The 19,338-nt window shown below is 41.9% G+C and overlaps 2 protein-coding genes across 2 annotated transcripts; both read right to left on the bottom strand.

Moving 5' to 3' along the window:
* Positions 1–3,951: 3,951 nt before the first annotated feature.
* Positions 3,952–10,334, bottom strand: LOC137939521 (BEL1-like homeodomain protein 8). Its single transcript, XM_068784806.1, has 6 exons — positions 10,171–10,334; positions 9,103–9,231; positions 7,441–8,984; positions 5,110–5,501; positions 4,939–4,999; positions 3,952–4,757 (listed from the first exon to the last, which is right to left on the bottom strand). The coding sequence occupies exons 3-6, from the start codon at positions 8,962–8,964 to the stop codon at positions 4,284–4,286; spliced, it is 2,451 nt and encodes an 816-aa protein (XP_068640907.1). The 5' UTR covers positions 8,965–8,984; positions 9,103–9,231; positions 10,171–10,334; the 3' UTR covers positions 3,952–4,283.
* A 7,181-nt stretch (positions 10,335–17,515) lies between these two features.
* Positions 17,516–18,088, bottom strand: LOC137938209 (secreted RxLR effector protein 161-like). Its single transcript, XM_068783200.1, has one exon. The coding sequence runs from the start codon at positions 18,086–18,088 to the stop codon at positions 17,516–17,518; it is 573 nt and encodes a 190-aa protein (XP_068639301.1).
* Positions 18,089–19,338: the final 1,250 nt, after the last annotated feature.

Below are 19,338 nucleotides of genomic sequence, written 5' to 3'. Positions count from 1 at the left end.
GGAAGCACGAACAACCTCAAGAAGGTGGCAGTTCTTTCGCTCTGCAACCCCATTTTGCTAAGGGGTGTATGAACAAGTAGTTTGATGAGTAATACCATGATCGTCAAGATATTCTTTTAAACTTTGATTCACAAATTCTCCACCATTGTCACTTCAAAGAGTTTGTTTTGTAGAATGATACTGAGTGACTATCATTCTATGAAATTGTTTGAACAATGAACTAACTTCACTTTTTGACTTCATTAAACAAATCCAAGTCATACAGGTGTAATCATCAATAAAAGAAACAAACCACCGTTTATCACTAAGAGATACTATATTTGTTGGACCCCACACATCAGAGTGAATAATCATAAAGGGTGTTGGATCCTAGTCATGATTATTTGGAATGGAACACGATGACTTTTCGCCAATTCACATACCTCACACTTAAAATCTAAAACAGATAATCTAGCAAATAGTTTTGGAAACAGTTTCTTTAAATAACCAAAAGATGAGTGACCTAACCTTTTATGCTATAACCAAATCTCACTTTCTGTAGATTTATTCACGGAGAATGCTTGAGCTAACTGATGAGAACTCTCTGGCTTCAGATCAAGGTAATAGAGTTTCCCCTTTCTAGTACCATAACAAATTGTCTTCCGAGTTCAAATGTCCTTAAACACACAATGGTTAGGCCAAAAAATCACAATGCAATGTAAAGTGCGAGTTATTTGAGTCACTAATAATAAATTATGATTGAGGGTTGGAACAATTAATACAGAATCAAGGCTTAGATTTTCAGTGAGGGTGATGGAACCTTCTCCAATAACGTGAGAGGGAGTATCATTTGTTGTAGATACGGTATGTTGTTCAGATAGTTTCATAATTACAACATGATGATTGTTAAATGTCATATAATCAGTAACACCAGAATCAATTATCCATTCACTATTTCTACTAGGAGTGGAAGTATTAAAAACATTACCGGCTATAGCAGAGTGAAGGTTTATGCTACTGCAACAGAAGCATGATTATTTGGTTTAGTGTTCCGTTTGTAAGGCGTTTTAGTAGGATCCCACGATTCTGGATACCCAGTAAGTTTATAACATCTTGACTTTGTATGCCTAGTCTCACCACAATGAGTACAAATACGCTCTGGTTTTGATTCATTCGACATGATATAAGAAAATCGGTGATGATCACCCAAAAATATTGGTCCAGTCCGCTTTCTGTTCACTAGTTTAATCCGGTTTGGGTCTTTGATTTCGATTAGGTCCGAGAACAGATCCAGTCTGTTTTCCTATCTTGTTGACCCAGTTTGATCTCTAGTTTTGGTCAGGTCCGAGACTGGGTCGCTCGGCAGTAAAAAATAAAAAGGCAGAATAAAACCGGTACCTAAGTTAAGAAAAAATCAAAAATCACCTTGTCTTCCCCGCGCGTCTGAATTTTTTTTTTTCTCAACACTAGTGTCCGGCGAGGAGATCTTCCCGGTAGAGTTTCGTCTGGTGAGAAGACCTTCTCGGTAAGATTCTTTCTCGGTCTCTTCTTCTGTCTTTTTTTTCTTCGAACGTTGTCTAAGATGAGAGGGTTTGACAGGATTACGGCAGAACTTGTCTTCTCCGAAGATGGCAGGCGAATCGAAAAAAAAAGAGTTCTGGTACGGCGGGTCTCAATCGAAAGCTCTCCTTCGGTTTCACCGACGGCGGAAGGATTAATTGAAGACTCTATTCGGCGTGGATCGGCTTCCACTAGTTCGGCGTGTTTGAATCGGACACTCTCCTTCGGTTTCACCAGCGATTGAGATTAATACGGGATCGTCTTCGGCGACGAGAAGTGACTGAGATTCATACGAGACAAAGCTTTTGCTCTGTTCTTCGGTGACGGGAAGCTACGGGACAGAGTTGCTACTCTGAGATTAATACTGGACAAAGTTGCAGCTCTGTTCTTCAGCGACGGGAAGGAGAGGATTCTCATGTTCAGATACCAAGTCGAAATAATACTTTAATTTCAGTCATTTTTTCTCATTCACATCATCGACTTAAATAGCCGTTTTACAGAATATACATGGAAGAGTTATGAGTGATTAACTGGATTACATAATCACCGGATTTACAGAATATTTACATCATTTCTCTTTAAGGGAAGAAATCTCAGAGTAAATCTTAACAGAAACAATGTGCAAGTAGCTTGATTGCAATAATGAACATGCATAGGAGTGGTCATAAGAAACCCAAGTTCAGATAACAAAAATCTTATCCACAACATTTCACTCACTACATGTGTCTTTGCTCGATATTCAACTTCTACACTTGGCTTTGCAACTAAGGGGGGGTTAGTCAACTTGACACAAGTGATGAACTTCAGTCGCATTACTCAATTCATCTCCTAAGGTCGTTAGTGGAGCACCAAAATTCAAGTAATCTAGATGACTAAGATGATTTCGAAAATTATCTCCATGGCTTAAGCAACAGAATTTGGTTTGCGCACCATATTGCGAGTCATCAAGATGACTCTGGCGCCCTCGTCGATTTTTGTTTCGATCTCTCTCCTGCACCCTCGCTCTCTCAGTCTCCTCCTTCTCTCTTCTTCCTCCGAAATTTTTTTCTCCCTCTCTTGGCCTCCATCTCCCTTCTCCCTCTCGCCGCCGGTGCCCCTTCCGCCGCCGCCGCACCTAAACCTTCCCCCTACGCATTGCCTTCCTTGCCTCTCATCGCCGTTGTTGTCGACTCCCGTAGCGTTGCCCTCGCCTCGTCTTACCCAAGCTAGAGCAGCTGCTCTGAACCCTCTCCCGTCGTCGTCACCTCCTACCATCGCATGTTGTTGTTGTCAGATCAGCCGGCCACCGCTCTCGCCGGCGCGACACTAAACCCCCCGGATACCAGTTTGGATACCTATGTTGAGGGAGAAAATTATTTCCCCTCCTTGACACCCAGTCCCGCACAACGTGCGAACTCACATGTGAGTTTCACACATGCAATTTTAAAAAAAAAAAATGCAAATTCTATTCTCGGCCTGTCTTTCCCCTGGACGATGCAATTTTGTCCGCCCCAACCGCCTCTAGTACTGCATATCCTCCGGACGACGCAATAATACGTAAAAATATAGTGTGTTAAAGTTAGCATTTGATCAAATTTTCTTGTTTATTTATTTATTTTTTATAATTAATCATGTGCACAGTTAATTGGCTCACGTAATTATTGTATTAATGTACAATAAACTACGATCATTAAATAATATAATATCTAATTTAATTAATTAGTTTATTAATTTATTTTAATTATACATTAAATTACTTATTCGTGTTGTAATCATGTTTTTTTTACTTAATTTGGGGTTTAAGTATTATGTTTCAATTAAGTATACTATTATAAGTTGCTCATTTTCTTATTTTTGATATTTTTCTTATTTTGGGACACATATCGTCCAAACTAACACCAAGTATGAAATTGAATTTCATATAAATAAACAAAATGAATTTGAAACAAGAGATGAAGATGAACTTCAAATTTTATAAATTCAGTTTTTTACTCTTCCATGTAACAAGAGATTTCTTAAGATGTAGGAAGATTCTCTCTAATGCTTGCTTATGGGTTATATGTGCCTTGTGTATAACAATTTTGACTAGAATTAACTAAGTTATGAGGGAAGTACATAACATATAATAGATTGTAGCTGAAGAACCACTAGACACATAACATACAAAACAATCAAAGATTTAACAATAATCTCAACCATTAAACTGAACAAAAAAGTTGAAAGTTGACCACCTACCAAAACCACCACCTTCCACTAAAAGGAAGATAGCAATTATAAAAATTTCCAATGTTGTAAAAAGAGATATTTTCTCCTATTTCATCTCGTTTACTTCATAAAATTAGCAGATTTGTTTCCTATATAAGGTTTTCCCCTTACATCTTATTTTATTAACCTTTTTAGCAAACTATTAAGTGAAGAAATGTGATGGATGATAATGAATAATGTAGGGAAAGAAGATTTCCCCCTGATCAAACTCTGTTGAACTTGAACATGAAGAGATTTACAGTAGCCAGTCAACCCAAGATAACAACAATTTTGCAAATTCTCAACCATGGCTGAATTAACTGAAATTACTTCATCATGTTTCACCTTTTCTGGAATGGGTTTAGGGTACCAAACCCAAACCTTTCATCAAGCCAGTAAATTGTTGGCTTCAGCAATCCCAACTCCCTCATGGTAACGAGTTATATCGTTAATGGAGGTTCATCATTCATCACTTTCTCCCAGACGTTTGAACATTTAATCCCAACACTAGCATGGTTTCACTAACCAGTAAAATCATGGACGAGATGATGGCCTTCCAGTTGTCTCAGCTGTTGTTCCTGCTGCTGCTGCAGTTGCATGGTTTCTGCACTATGCCTCAGTCCTAATGTCAGTGACACCGCTCCAGGCCCTATAATCTCCATCCCACTTGGATAAGGCATGAAACCCATCCTTCCACTGTCAACAGAAGCTGATATTTGGCACTCTTCCATCTTTGATCGTTTTTCTGGGTGCCACTGATTTAAATTGGACTTGTTCTGGGAGATGTCAAGAGATTGTTTCTGGGCAATTGCAGCACCCACAGGCGCATTGGGTTGATTCATGCTTGGCCCTCCTGCCTTTTTTGCTGCAGCCTTCCCATCAGTCTTGACACTGTTGAGCTCCATTTCTGCTGATCCCTTGGTTTCAAGCATGTGTATTTCCTCCACCATGGGTTTCCACACTCTAACCCTAGCATTGATGAACCAGTTTGATACCTGCTCGGCAAGTAGAAAGACAGCAGAGATGAGAGATGGTTAAACATTATTCGTGTTCATTGGACACTCTTGAGCTTATAGAAGCTTTAAAGGTGCCCAGAATAGGAAAAAGTCTCCCCATGACAAACCAAGAGATTTCTGAGAAAATGAACAGATAGTTGAAGTGACAATGTTGATGCACCTGATTTCTAGAGAGACCCGTTTGAGCTGCTAGTGTATGCTTGTCAGTGTCAGTTGGGTACCTGCAGAATAGCAACCAAAAATTTTATATAAATTTGTGCAGGATTGAGCAACTGCAGCATGTTACAGAGAGAGAGAGAGAGAGAGAGAGAGAGAGAGAGGGAGATTTTACGGATGAAGGAAGTGCTCAAAGAGCCAAGCTCTGAGAACCGCTACTGCACGCTCGGGGAGGCCTCTTTGAGGCCTCCAGACAGGCTGCTGATGCTCCATGAAAGCTAGATTGTCGCTAACCTTGTGCTTTCGAAAGCTGTGTTCGAAAAATCTCAGCTTTTGCATGGCTATATCATCATTGTTGAGGGCAACAGATATTACCTCTTCCCCCAAGGCCTTACTTACATTCCTAATCTGCTCTGAAATTGCATGTTTCAGGGTTCGGAAGTGCTTGGACACTGACTTGAGAGCAAAGGAGATGTAAGGAGTTGCTGCACTGAGGCCAGCTACCGAATCAAAGGAGGATATCACCATTTGCATCTGCTGGTGGTACTGTTTGTATCTTCTCCCAACCTTCAGCAAAGAGAGTTTTTAATACATGAGCAAAATCACCATTAAATGTTAAACACAATATTTACACTTTACAAGAAGAAAATTAAGCGAAAATGTTATATACTGTCAAAAGAGAAATCAACATAAAAACAACAGAAATGTTCTTGACAGACGGTTCCACATGTAAAACCATTATCTAAGCTTTGAAACACTATTCCGTTCTGAATGGCCATTTGCAATCAGTTTAATCATGTTTAGCAGCTTTTCTTCTTATTTGGTTGAGAGAAGAGCATACTAAGTGAGAACAAAACAACCAAATATGGAACCGAAAGCACACTTAGTGAGCCGCTCTATTTTACCATCCCCTTAACAGTGCTGCTTTACAACAGAGTAAATATCCAGACCAGAACTTCGACAATGCATATTTACCACGCAGAGTATCCATAAGTAAATCAACAATAACCCACATACATCTTTTTTCTCACTTCCCAAATCAAAAGCTCACGGTATTGGTACCGACTTCCTCATTGGAATCCCTTTTAATGTTTAATACATAGTACTTGTTAAGGCACCTGCATACATTTGGAACCCAAATGCTTTAATCCATGTTCATAAGATATATAAGTACCAAACCTGTGACCAACATCAGTGTGAAGTTGGGTCCAAGACCCATCATAAAATGACTAACTAACTTAGAAAACCTATTTCCCAATTAACAAGTTTAAGATCTTTGTACTCACTAATCTATGTAGGACTATTCTTTAGTATTCCCCCTTACGTGTAAGCACCCTCTTTTATGTCTCTACAAGTGGATAATTTGGGTAAAGACCCACATATGAGTATATACTTTGATACCATGTTAAGTTAGATCCAAGGTTTATCCTAAAATGACTAGCCAACTTAGGAAACCTCTTTCCCAAATAATGAAGTTAAGATATTTGTACTCACTAATCTATGTGGGACTATTTCTTAACAATCAACACATCAAGCAATGTGACACTACCTCAATTAAGGCACCCCATATATGCTAGAATTTCTCATACGAAAGTTTTGCAAACAGGTAAAGAGGCATTCATTGTACAAAAGAACCTATAGAATCCTCCAAGCTTTTCTCTTGGAGCTCTCCGCACCTTCCAATCACCTGATATTTTTTAACCGAACCATCTCTCAAATATGAGAACGGTACTCTTTCAACCAACAGCTCCAGCTGCATGCAATCTAATACACGTTATACAACAACCTTAAGGGCATTAATAACTAGTTGAAAGCTTCTATTAGTACCAATTCAGCAACCTAAAACAATTTCTTTGTGCATCTAATCTTATATATTTTACTGGAATAGAAAGGCACAGTTTTAAGCAGTTGAAAGTAATATTTCAATTGCATGCACACTAATATTGACCATCCTTGGCCTCCAACCCTAAAAGCTTACTTAATTTCACCAAGTTAGGAAACTAGCCAGCTAATTTTATCTTTTATTTATCACACTTCACCACTCCATAAAAAAAAAAATTAATTTTAATTCACGTTATTAGATAGGCAAGACAACGGCAACGAATAGATCGATTGGCAATAGGGTTGGCATCAAGCCAAACTCAAACTTGCATATGTTAGAACTGGGTTTGCAAACAAGTACTACATTTAGATTCTTTACCTAAAGGATTAGTCAGCATGGTAAACATATGGCATAACTTAAGACTCATAACCCTATAGCCAAATGAAAAATAAAAAAATTATTCCTTAAACTGAGTAATATTCATAAATATAAGCAATATAATATAATATATATTATATTATATTATATTAACATGATATAATAGAATAGTACAAGATACTACAATCTCTATTTTATCATTCAATTTTTTTAAACAATTAAAAACAACTTGGATTATTATTAATGCAAATGAATTTCATAAAAAAAAAAAGATAATAAATGACTGGAAACTGAATATCTACAAACCTCTTCTTGCATGCTCTTGAGCTTTGCTTTCTTCCTCTGAAACTCAGGCCTGAAACCTTGGTAAACAGCATTACTACCTCCAACATCAGTGCAAGTTTCCGTTGAGCTGTAAAAAGGAGTAGAACCAGACCCACCTGAGGACCCACTTAACCCACCAACCTCATTATCGACATTAAAGACGTCACTGGAGGTGCTAGCTTCCCCGGAACCCCTCTCAGACGTTTCAGTTGCTTTGACGAGCTTCGACCCAGAAATGCAGCTGAGTTCATCCAAGAGTTGCCGAGCGGGCTTCAAGAACTTCGAGCTCTTCAAGATTGTGGCATATCCTGTGAAGGGTCCAAGCGGGCCTGCAGCCCGCCGGACATCCATCGAAGGAGTCACGACGCTCTGAATCGAGTTCCCAAAAAATTTCCGGCCACCAACAACATTTTTCGAATACAAGCCATAGGACCCGACATCATGAATACTCTTCGAGTCCTGAAAAGAATGGAAAATTCCGCCTCTTGACGAGGAAGCCTCGGATGCAGATCCAAACCTACCTTCAAGCTGGGTAGCATTCAGTTCGGAAGGTTGATGGGATGAGAGTGACAGCGAAAGTCCTTGAGCTGAATTATCAGTGCTCCCCATGGTTCCAAAACTTGCATCACTTCTGTTTGCAAGAAAGCCTCCTCCACCACTGTAACTGTTGTCCATGTTCCTGTTCTTCCATTGCCCTGCGTTACTGAGCCTCGAAGATGTAGGATGAGCAGTTCCGTAGCTGGGAAGAAGCACCAGCTCATTGCCTGCACCATTCCACGACCCATGACCGCATTCCCTAGCGTTGGGATGAAGCAAGGCAGGCATTTCGAATCCTTGGCTACCAACGCTAGTGGACGTGACAACTTCCTGAAGGGCATTCTGGTAAAAAGATGGGGAGCTGAAACAGATCTCCCCCAACTGCTTGTGTTCTTGATTTGAAAGCTCACTAGGTGGGTTGTTCAAGGAATCCTGAACATCCTGGTACCCACTCTGGCCTGGCTTCAAACAAGAAGCAGCTGCAAAGATACTATTTTCCTTAATATTTCCAGGAACTATGCTACCAACAACTAAAGGACTTTGATTGCAGACATTACTTGCTGACCCACTCGAATAATTCGTACTCCAATAATTCGACCCTTGCGCCTCACCAGCCTTGGAGGAATGGAGCTCCGACGGACTCCCAAAAGGGGCCGCCTCCGGCCTGACGGACCGATCCTGATGCGAGACCACCTCCTTGTGAGGCAGCAGAAGGTGGGCACTCGATGCGAAGTCGAGCACATCAGAGGACAACATCGCAATGGGATCGTGCAACAGATCGCAGTTTCGACTGTTCCGGACTTGAACAACATCCGGGCTCAGTAACGACTCTCGCGACTGATGGAGAAGATGACCCGGTAGCTCTTGAATATTGTTAGTTTGGTTTGAGTTTTGCTGGACCCTCAGTTTGTCTCGTCGGCTTTGCTGTGCAACATGGGATTCCGCCCCAAAACTGCTCATCCCAAGCATTGATTTCTTCAAGCCCGTGGCTGCGAACAAACATGCTTCTCCGTTAAACCTCTCTGACATGGGCTCTAATGATCACCACGTCAAATCTCACTAAGCAGCTTCATCTATATGTGAGTGTATGTGTGTGTCTATACTTACCTTCTTCCAAAAGAAGACAAGTAGCTAGCTGCTTCAACTTGTGGACGCTAGAGTGACATCTCTCAGATATTCGAGCACGAACCCTTTTTGCCACCACCACGCTCCTGTGAGTCCGTTTGAGCTACATGGCTGTGACGGGGAACAGACGATGAAAGCCAGCGAAGAAGGAACAATGCGAACAAAATACGTACATTAGAAGAAAAGACAAACCAAAACTGAAGATAACTAAATCGTATTTGAGGCACTGCACAATGTAAGAATATGACTGATAGCAGCAAAGAACTCACGCGATGCACTTCAGAACATAACAAAAGAAGGGAAAAAGGGAAAAAAAAAACAGAAAAGAGAAAAGAAAAGAAAAGAAATAAGCAAACAAGAAATGGAAATGAAGCCCTACTGTTGTTAGAGAAAGACCACCGGAAGAATGAAAGAAGAACGAAAATCGCAACCAGAAGGTAAATACGCTTACAGAAAATAAAGATGTTGTTGACTACACAAGAAGAATCAACAGCTCATTTTCCGGTGTTCCCTCTTCCTAGACTTTTAACTCAGTCACATAGGCTTCTAGCATTCCTCCCTAAGAAATTGGAAAAAGTTTTTCTTCCATGTTAGTGCAGCCCTTGAGGCCCTTAACAGTAGGAGGAGCTCTAAAGGTACCCATAAATCAACGACTGCAAGAATAAATTAAAAGGAAACTAATTAAAAATACGAGAACTAGGGATATAATACAAAAAAAAATTGAAATTCCGGCAAGAGAACAGCCATCGACACAGTTCCGTAAACCCAGAAAAGAAGCAACAAAAGAGAAAACGATGATTTTCAGGAAGAAACGGATCTTGCAATAAAATCAACAGTTTCCGACTCTTTTCACGAAAAAAATAGAACAAATAGAAAAAGGAGAAAAAACTTTCTGGTGAGAGAGATTCTGATCTACTCAACTGAAATCAAAACAAAGCCTATGAGAGTGCAGATCCTCCAGAAATGGGAACCAGAAATTATAGTGAAGGAAGCAGAAAACTAGCCTGATCTCGATCGGAAACCAAAACCCATAAATTCAAACCTTGTTACCTTCACAAATGAAACGAGTTGATCCTACAACTCTCGTCGCAAGGAAAACTCCCACACACAAACAGGAGGAATTCGACGCAGAAAAATCCCAAGTTCAGTCTCCGTTACATCGAACGGCGAAGAGCTCAGAGTCTCGCTGATGGAGAGTGGGCGCACAGAGCGTGGTTCCCTCTCCCTACACACAGAAGTTCTCTTGTAAAAGCAGGAATATCTTCCAAACCGGAACACGAAGAGAACAACCGCCCTTGCTTTTTCTTCAAATTTCAAAATTGCCACGACTGAATACGACTTGTTCCGGCCGCCTGAAGGAATAACTACCCACGCTGCTGCTTTAATTTACAAAGCCGAAGGATCTCCTGAACAGATAGTTTATGCCACGTGGCTGTACACGATTGACCATAAGCTACACTGAAGCTTTGTCACTGACAGATGCGGCACTGGAACTGAAATTTTCGAAAATACTACTGGAGTGAACGAGTCATCTTGCGGTCAAACTGTGAACCGGCTGACGTATGTACTGAGGTGACGAATTAAAGACTATAACATTAATTTGTCAGGAGAAAGAAATAACATAAGAAGCCCGTGAGACGCCGATTTCAAATAGTAATTTCAAGTGATTTTATCTTTTTTTTTTTACTAAGAAAGGAAGAATAAATTCTGAAAAAATATGGAAAAAATAAAAATAAAAATGAGTCACGTGTGGGAGAAACGAAGAAGTAAGAAAAAGACGCAGCGGGAATAGAGGCGTGACTGTAAGTATGAACTGCAAAAGCGCGGTCGTGTGAAGCATGACGTCAAGTGCCGGTTGTACGGAAGGCGGTCGGGAGGAGTCCGTCAGCCGTGGGCGTGAGCGGGAGCCGAAGCGCCAGTTGATCGTTTGCTTGGACGAGTGGGCTTACCCCAATACGAGGCACAGAAAAGACGCTGTTGTCTCCGACACCCACGTACAACATCCTTTCGACCTCCTCTTCTTCTTCTTTCTTCTTCTACTCCTAACTCCTCCAACCCTATCGTCTCAGCCTTCGTAGATAGCACGTCCGAGACGACAACCCCCCGGGTCTCCAAGTCGCCCAGAAATCGCTCCATTTCATAAACAAAAAGACTCGGTTCATTACAGCTGGACTCAGTTCGTCTCCGTGCTGTAAGACCCAGCGAGTCTGCGGAGACTCCAGAACGGACAAATCAGACGTGACAGATGATCCAAATAGATTGATTAACAACAAGTTGCATCCGCAGTCGCGGAGGGCGTTTTGGACTAGAGCACTTGAATTGAATCCCAGATACGATCCGGTACGAGATTTGATATACCAGTTTCAGTCTATCTACATCCATGGAATTAAACGAACAAATTCCAGAACCAGAGTGAAGGCATCTTCTTGTTGAGTGCGCACAGGACATGTCAAAGTGAAATTTTATAATTGGGGCCCAGATTCAGGACTCGAAACTAAAAGGGAAACATCAAACACAATTTGCACAATACCATGGTTCCCCCTAAGTGATGCAATCATGCATTCAGCCAAAAAGGTTCGACTAAAAGTTAAAGCGAAGAAGAAGCCCCACTAGTTCTAAAGGCGTTCAAGCACCTCTTGATGATGCTCAGTGTTCTGATCAACCGGCCAAGGCGACACCAACTCAACCTGTTAGCAATGCAACCACTAATGCCCACTAGAAGGAGGTGGGAGCAAAAAGTTCAACGAAGTGTTGTGCACGATGAAGTTGAGATCGAGATCAATAGACAACCTATGGAAGAGGTGATTGAAACCCCTTAGGCTCTTGTACAAGTAGTTCATTGGCGTGGTTCACTGGTAACCAGTAGAGGAAGAGGTTAACACTTGTTTGAAAGCCACCAAAGTGTGAGTAAGATATTCTATGAAGCTTATTGAAGCACAAACCAATATTTCTAATCTTGTAGCAGGCTCGCCATGTGATTTTTTCATAGAACCTATCCATTACTTTGTTCCTAAAAAGGGTGCCATTATTTGTCACTGTGTATCATGTCACACCATATCGCTAGATGAGATGCGTTCTCATGAAGTTAATGATTGTTTTGGCTTTGATTGCTCAAAAAAGTGTTGTTTTAACCCATTTGAAGAAATAGTCTATAGCTGCCAATATACATTGATTATTTCTTGATGAATTTGGAGTTATAGGACCTATAATGTGTTAGGGAAAAACGATCATAAAGAAACAAGTTATCATGCACAACACAATATTTTACGTGGTTCAGCAAATTGCCTACATCCACAGGAGCTTTAGAGGATTTCATTTCAAATCAGTTTGAGGATTACAGTACAATAAAGAGGTTTCTCTGTTACAGTAGCAGCGTCGTCCCACTGTCTCTCAGCTGCGACGACTCCCTGTTATCTCTACTAGTAACACCTGGAAAACCTCACTGTAGCAGTCTCTGCCTACAACCACTGTTGCCTCTACCTCTTCCTCTGTAGCAACTGCTACCTCTGCCTCTGCCTCTATAGCAACTGCTACCTCTGCCTCTACCTCTGTAGCAACTGCTGCCTCTGCCTCTGCCTGCAACAACTGGAAGGCCTCCCTACTGCATCTGCCTGCAGCCACTGGAAGGATTCCCAGCTGCAATGACTCCCACTGGAATCTGCCCTCTGACACCGATGAGTCCACGACTCTACCTCGGGCAACGGCGAGTCTACGACTCCAACCTCTGGCATCGGACGAGTCTATGACTCCAGCCTCAACGGCGAGTCTACGACTCCAGTCTCTGGCAACGGGCGAGTCTACGACTCCAGCCTCAATGGCGAGTCTACGACTCTAACCTCTGGCAACTGGGTGAGTCTACGACTCCAACCTCAACGGCAAGTCTACGACTCCAACCTCAATGGCAACGGACGAGTCTACGACTCCAGTCTCTGGCAACGGGCGAGTCTACGACTCCAGCCTCAACGGCGAGTCTACGACTCTAGCCTCAACGGCAACGGGCGAGTCTACGACTCTAGCCCCTGCCAATGGCGAGCCTCCACGGCTCTGCCCTGATCTAAGCATATCCTCTCTTTCGGCACCGGCGAGTCCCGGTGAGACCAAAGCTTACTGCTTTGTCTTCTTGGTAAGACCGAAGCTCACTGCTTCGTCTTCCTGCCAAGACCGAAGCTCTAGACTCGTCTTCCTGCGGAGACCCTCTCTTCCAGCGACGGCAACGACGTCGCACGGCAATGCTCACAACGCATGTACTGTATCTCACAGCAGCGTCTGGAACGGTGCCTCTGCTGTATCTCACAGCAATATCTGGAACGGCGCCTCTCTGCCTGCCACGGCAACACCGAGAGTCCCACTGTCTCTTGGTTTTCCGGCAACGGCATTGGAGTTCCGAGCTCCGGCGACGGCAACAGCGCCGAGCCCGAGCTCCTCCTCTGCTTCCGCTGCATCACTCTGAACGACGCTGGAGGTCTCTCAGTCCCGAGAGAGTCTCTGCTTCTTCTCACCAGAACAGCGTCGCCCAGCAGCTCTGGCAACGACGAGCCTCTGCGGCTCTCTCCTCTCCAGGGACGGCGAATCTCTACGGTTCCTCTCCTCTTCGGTGATGGCGAGCCTCTGTGGCTCGCCTCCTCTTTGTGGCAATGGCGACGCCTCTACGGCTCGCCTCTCTACTGCAACAGAATCGATGACGGCACTGGCGGCGTCAATGGTAATCCGAACCCCCTGTCTTCTGGTACCGAGAGTCCCAAGCTCCCACTGCTTTCCGGCAGTGGTGTCATCTGAGCTCCTCTCTCTAGCCAGTATTGGGGCTCCCACTCTCTGGCTCTCACTCTATCAGTCCCAACGGGAGAATAAATCACTTACCTCAACGCATCTCGCGTTTTGTAAGTCCCGAGCTCCGGCTACGGCAACAGCAACTCTGTTCTCTGCTTTGGCAACGAATACCGCTCGTCCCGACGAGCTCTCTCACTTCCTGGACCAAGCGTTTCTCATAGAGATCCTTCTCTGTGAATCCCGAGCCTCTCTCTGTCATCGGGGACGGCGAGACCTCTCTCCGCCGGGTCCGCTCTCTGCAGGGCTCTCTCTCTGGCACCAGCGACGCTCGTCCCAAGCTGCTCCTGGTCCGAGGGTCGCCTCTCAGCCCTCTGGAGCTTCCTCATTTCCGCCGAGCTCTTCTCTCCGAGAGCTCTGTCTCCCGGCGACAGGAGTTCCGATAGAACTCACCTACCACTGCAATGGTCGAGGCTCAGATGGTCTGTCAGCACCATCTCGGTAAATCCCGATGAGAGATCCCAATCTCCAACGGGAGGGAAACTCAAATTTCCCTTGCGTGTAGCACATGCGAAACACTGAGAGAGTATCAAGGGCCCACCTCTCTGGTGCTGGCCCCGATACTTCCTGACATAATGTCCGTTCTCCATGCTTCAAAAGACTACAAAACCATTGTTGGATGTAACGGTTTTGGTGGTTGATTTATGAAGTCGTCAAGGATTGGTAGGAAGAAGTGCTACATCCCTATTAGATTCTAGGGTTCAATCCATTATAGAGGCTAATGGTAAGAGAATAAGAGAGAAGGAGAAGAAGAGAAAGAATGAAGAAGTGTGTTGATTTTCAAGACTCCGTGGATTAGGTCATAGAGAAAAGAAGAGACGACGTATTGGGAAGAAAACAGCAGGAAGAAAGAGGTTATGACTTGTGTCCTAACCCTCCTCCTGAAGCTCAATTTATAAATAAATAAGATTATAATATTGTAATAATACCCATAAAACTTAAACTAATTACATCAATATCATCTTTATGAGATGACTCTTTATTTACCATCATGACATCATTGTACGTGCCTATGACCTTCACCTTGGTCTGTGGGTTTAAGCCCATCTTTCACCTCTCTTGGATGTGTGCATATTCCTTGGTCGTGTGGGTTTGGGCCTATCTTCCAACACTCTCCCTTAAGTTAGGGGTGAGAGAACATCATGAACGCTCAGCTTGCTGTAAATGGTGTATGGAATATTCCTGTATAAAATGATTGTCCATCATATCTTCCAACTCTCCCTCAAGTTGGTTGTCTCTTTGTTCTTTACCAAGAGACACAACTAGCATAATATAAGAGAGTAAAATCACTCATAGTCGTAAGACAAAGCTCCATACTCCAATCAAATGGTCGTAGTAAAAAATATTTTATGCTCAATTTCACAGGTGAAAAAAGTGGCCCTACTGGGGGGCATTGAGTCTAGCCACTTTCTCAAGGTAGCTCATAAAGCACCTCTTGGGTGAATAATAGTCTTGACTCACATTGGATGTTGGGCACACTCTTATCCTCTGTAGATAGTGGTTCTATAAGCAGTGTTCGAAAGTGTAGTAATAAACTCCCCCATCACTATGTCAATATAAGGCATTGACTCTCAAATGGTAGGAGTAAAACTTCCAAATAAAAGGGTAAAGGGAAATCACTGAAAGATAATATTTTGGGGCCGCCATGTTCTTTCTTCTTCATCAGAATAACCAATGCTGACAATAGTTAGCAACTGAGAAGTTTTCTTTAATAATAATGTCTCAATCTTAGAGACAGAATAGCAACAGGTGAAATGGGTATGGACCCAAATAACATGTATCAAATTATGAAAATCCTGAAAAATGGCCCATAAAATAATCTGTTGTGAGTCCATCAAAAGGTTGTGCACCAAATAATACGTTAACCATGGAATAAGTTGTCAATTAATTCAAGATAATATCACACCAAAGCCAAGGGACCGGGTCGAGCCAAGCCAAGGCAAGTAGTAGACCAATATAGTCGAGTCGTGAAAGAAATCACTATAGAACTCGGGACCCAGACCCTTATAACAGAGGCAATAAGCAAGTTGACCCGACCGAGCTAACCTGGACCGAGTTGGCTCGAGTTAACCCAAACGAGACAGAAGTAGTAAGCCACACTCGGGTCGTTGGTTTGTTGAGTTAACTCGGCAAGGTCTGGTCCAAGTTGGTAGAACCAGTGCTAGATTAAAATCACGCTAACTATCTTAGTAGATTTTAATCCAAAAATATTCCTTCATCTTCCTCGATTACTTCCGAATAGAGTGGGACAACAGCGCGAGATCTTGGATGACAATTAGGCCAAGCAGAGAGACATCATTGTGGCCACCGACTTAAGTGAAAATAATAAGCAGCGTATGAAACAAATCACCAGTAAATAGACGTCTTTCTCTTCCTGAAGCATCGTTGGTGATTGTCAAGCAGAGCGGGAGAGATGTAATACTTGTGAGAAATCAGTAGTAGTTTTTCCAGAAATAAATAGATCCAACAAGATTGGCCAGAGACAGCAAAAAATAAGCAAGAAATGACGACGAAACTTCCACTTTGGATGAAAAATAGACAACAGCAATGCCAGCGTACAATAGAAAAATTCTCATGCCAACAATCTTCTAGCAATCTTCACCTTGAATTTTTGAACATGATTGCGATTATTGGAATGAAGACGAGCCAGATACTGGGAATGATTGCTGGTGAATTGGAATGATACCAAGTTTGGAATGATCAGGATGTAAGACTTCAACACGAACTTCTAAACATCATGAAATTCATAAACTTAAACGGAAACATACCTCCTGTCATGGCGATCAATTACTGGAGATCGGAGCATCTCATCTATTTCAGATGCTTGTCAATGGCAACGTCCGGGCATACTCTACTAGACCCGACCATTTCTTAGACTCCTCTTTTCCATCAAGAGTTGTAATTGTTACCAGTTACAACCGACAACCACCATTTACCCAGGGAAACCACCCAGTGAATGGGTCAGTTATGGAAACTGACTTACATTCTCCCACTTGACCCATTCGCATACTTAATATGTATCATTGAATATTGATACATCTTCAAGAATGTTTGCCATGGATATAATATCCTTATACAGAAACAAAGAAGATTAAATTACATGAATCGTGACGGTAAGTCCTTTAGAGCAAGAATTACCTTTCACGTATTACAATGCAACTGTCTCCTTTGAATAAGAACCTTATGTGGCACATTTCTTTATGAATGAACTTCCAAATGCTCATTTAGGATCATCATACATTGTCATTTTCTAAATTTTATGTATACAACCAAATAAGTGAAGACAAAAAATAAACTTAATGGACTTTTTTTTTTCATTTACAAATTACAATACAAACATAAAGGGAATCTCAATTACATAAATTACATAATAAAATTGAGTCCCATATGTTCAACATGTCCCTTATAAGCAACGGGTGGTAGACCTTTTATCAACGGATCAATAATCATTAATCCAGTGCTGATGTATTCCACAACCACTTTTTTATTTTGCCATGTTCTCAAATAACTAAAAACTTTATGTCAATATGCTTACAACAACTTCTGCTCTTATTGTTCTTGGCTAAAACTCTCATGCAGAATTATCATAAAATATCCTTAATGGCATAGAAATTGTGTCAACAATTTCAAGCCTTGAAATAAAACTCCTCAACCATATAGCACATGATAACACTTCAAAATATGCTACAAACTCTACTTCTATGGTAGAAGTAGCAATCAAAGATTTTTTTGCACTTCTCCAATAAATGCCGCCGCCTCCAACTAATAAGAAGACATATTTTGATGTCGACTTTCTCGAATCAAGGCAACCAGCAAAATCAAAGTCTGAATATCCAATCACTTCTAGATGATCAGATCGTTTGTACATAAGCTTGTAGTCTTTAGTCCCCTTCAAGTATCGCATGACTTTCTTTGCAGCTTTCCAATGGTCCAAATCGGAATTACTTTGATATCTGCCCAACATTCCCACTGCATATGGTATGTCAAGTTTTGTGTAAACTTGAACATACATTAAACTACCAACTATGGAAACATATGGAATATTTTTCATTTGTTCCCTCTCTAAATTATTTCGTGGACCTTGTTCCAAATTTAATTTGTCACCTTTGACAATAGGTGCAACACCAGATGAACAATTATTCATACGATATCTTTCTAGATTTTGTTGATATAGGCTTTTTGAGAAAATCCTAATGTCCCTTGGGATCTGTCTCTATCAATCTTTGTGCCTATGACATAAAATGCTTCGCCCATATCTTTCATATCAAATTTCTTTGAGAGAAATCGTTTAATCTCATGAAGTAAACCTACATCACTTGAAGCAAGTAGAATATCATCTCCATATAAGACTAAGAAAATTATTTTGCTCCCACTGACTTTATGGTATATACATTGATCTATGATATTCCCCGTAAAACCAAATAAAGAAATAAAATCATAAAATTTTAAATACCATTGACGGGAGGTTTGTTTCAAGTTGGCGCATCCCGAGCCACCTTGCGCATTCCGATGCACGGTGCTAGAAGAGCGAACCGCCGAGTGACGCACGTAGAGAACACAGTCAATGCTCTAGCGCGCACACGACACGGTCGAGATTATCGCAGAATACAGAAAACAACGCTCCCAACCTGGCTCCGCTCTTCTGAGAACCTTCCTAATGCTGATGCTTACACTACTTGTGGGTTTTGCAGTGCTGACGAGGGCTTCTACCGCAGAGCATACGCATAGAGCGTTGCTCAATTTTCTCAACGAAAATGAAGCCATGATCAAAGAACATGGCTTTGATACCAAAATGTAAGACTTCAACATGAACTTCTAAACATCATGAAATTCCTAAACTTAAACGGAAACATACCTCCCATCACGGCGATCAATTTTTGGCAATCGAAGCATCTCGTCTATTTTATTGGCTCATCGATGGCAACATCCAGGCATACACTGCTAGACCAAACCCATTTCTTAAACTCCTCCTTTCTATCAATGGAAGAGAGGTTGTAACTGTTACCAGTTACAACCGATGACCAGCATCCACCCAGTGAATGGGTTCGTTATGGAAAGTGATTTATTAGATAGTGAAGAAGCTCCACAAATCACTGCAACATGCGCTAATGAAGACATCAAATAGTCTCCCCATTTGGAAGCATTGTGGATTCCATAGCTTGTAGTGATTGATCAGACAACAATGATGACTAATCAACAACCTTTTGTCGGACTAGCCGAGAGTGGCAATGGACAAGAGGAGCAACTCTGTCATGTCAAGATAACAAGGCCAAATGAACAGCTGGGACGCCGTGAAGAAGAATATGCTAGGAAAGAGATCGAGGATTTCATAGAAGACCTCCGTTGTGGTAATGTCAATTTGAATGTGAAAAGAGAGGCTTGAATTGGGCTTTT

This window comes from Aristolochia californica, unplaced genomic scaffold, assembly GCF_029961685.1.
Source record: "Aristolochia californica isolate CCGP_79_NKW_82.1479 unplaced genomic scaffold, dmAriCali1.0.hap1 SCAF_8, whole genome shotgun sequence".
NCBI lineage: Eukaryota > Viridiplantae > Streptophyta > Magnoliopsida > Piperales > Aristolochiaceae > Aristolochia > Aristolochia californica.
This window is presented reverse-complemented; position numbering and strand designations above follow the sequence as displayed.

Excerpts from the sequence above, each read along its gene's own strand:
- LOC137939521 (XM_068784806.1), bottom strand. The coding sequence starts at position 8,964 with ATGCTTGGGATGAGCAGTTTTGGGGCGGAATCCCATGTTGCACAGCAA. Across the intron at positions 5,502-7,440 it reads TCAAGAGCATGCAAGAAGAG|GTTGGGAGAAGATACAAACA; the intron begins GTTTGTAGATAT and ends TCTTTGCTGAAG. Across the intron at positions 5,000-5,109 it reads TTTGAGCACTTCCTTCATCC|GTACCCAACTGACACTGACA; the intron begins GTAAAATCTCCC and ends GCTATTCTGCAG.
- LOC137938209 (XM_068783200.1), bottom strand. The coding sequence starts at position 18,088 with ATGAATAATTGTTCATCTGGTGTTGCACCTATTGTCAAAGGTGACAAA.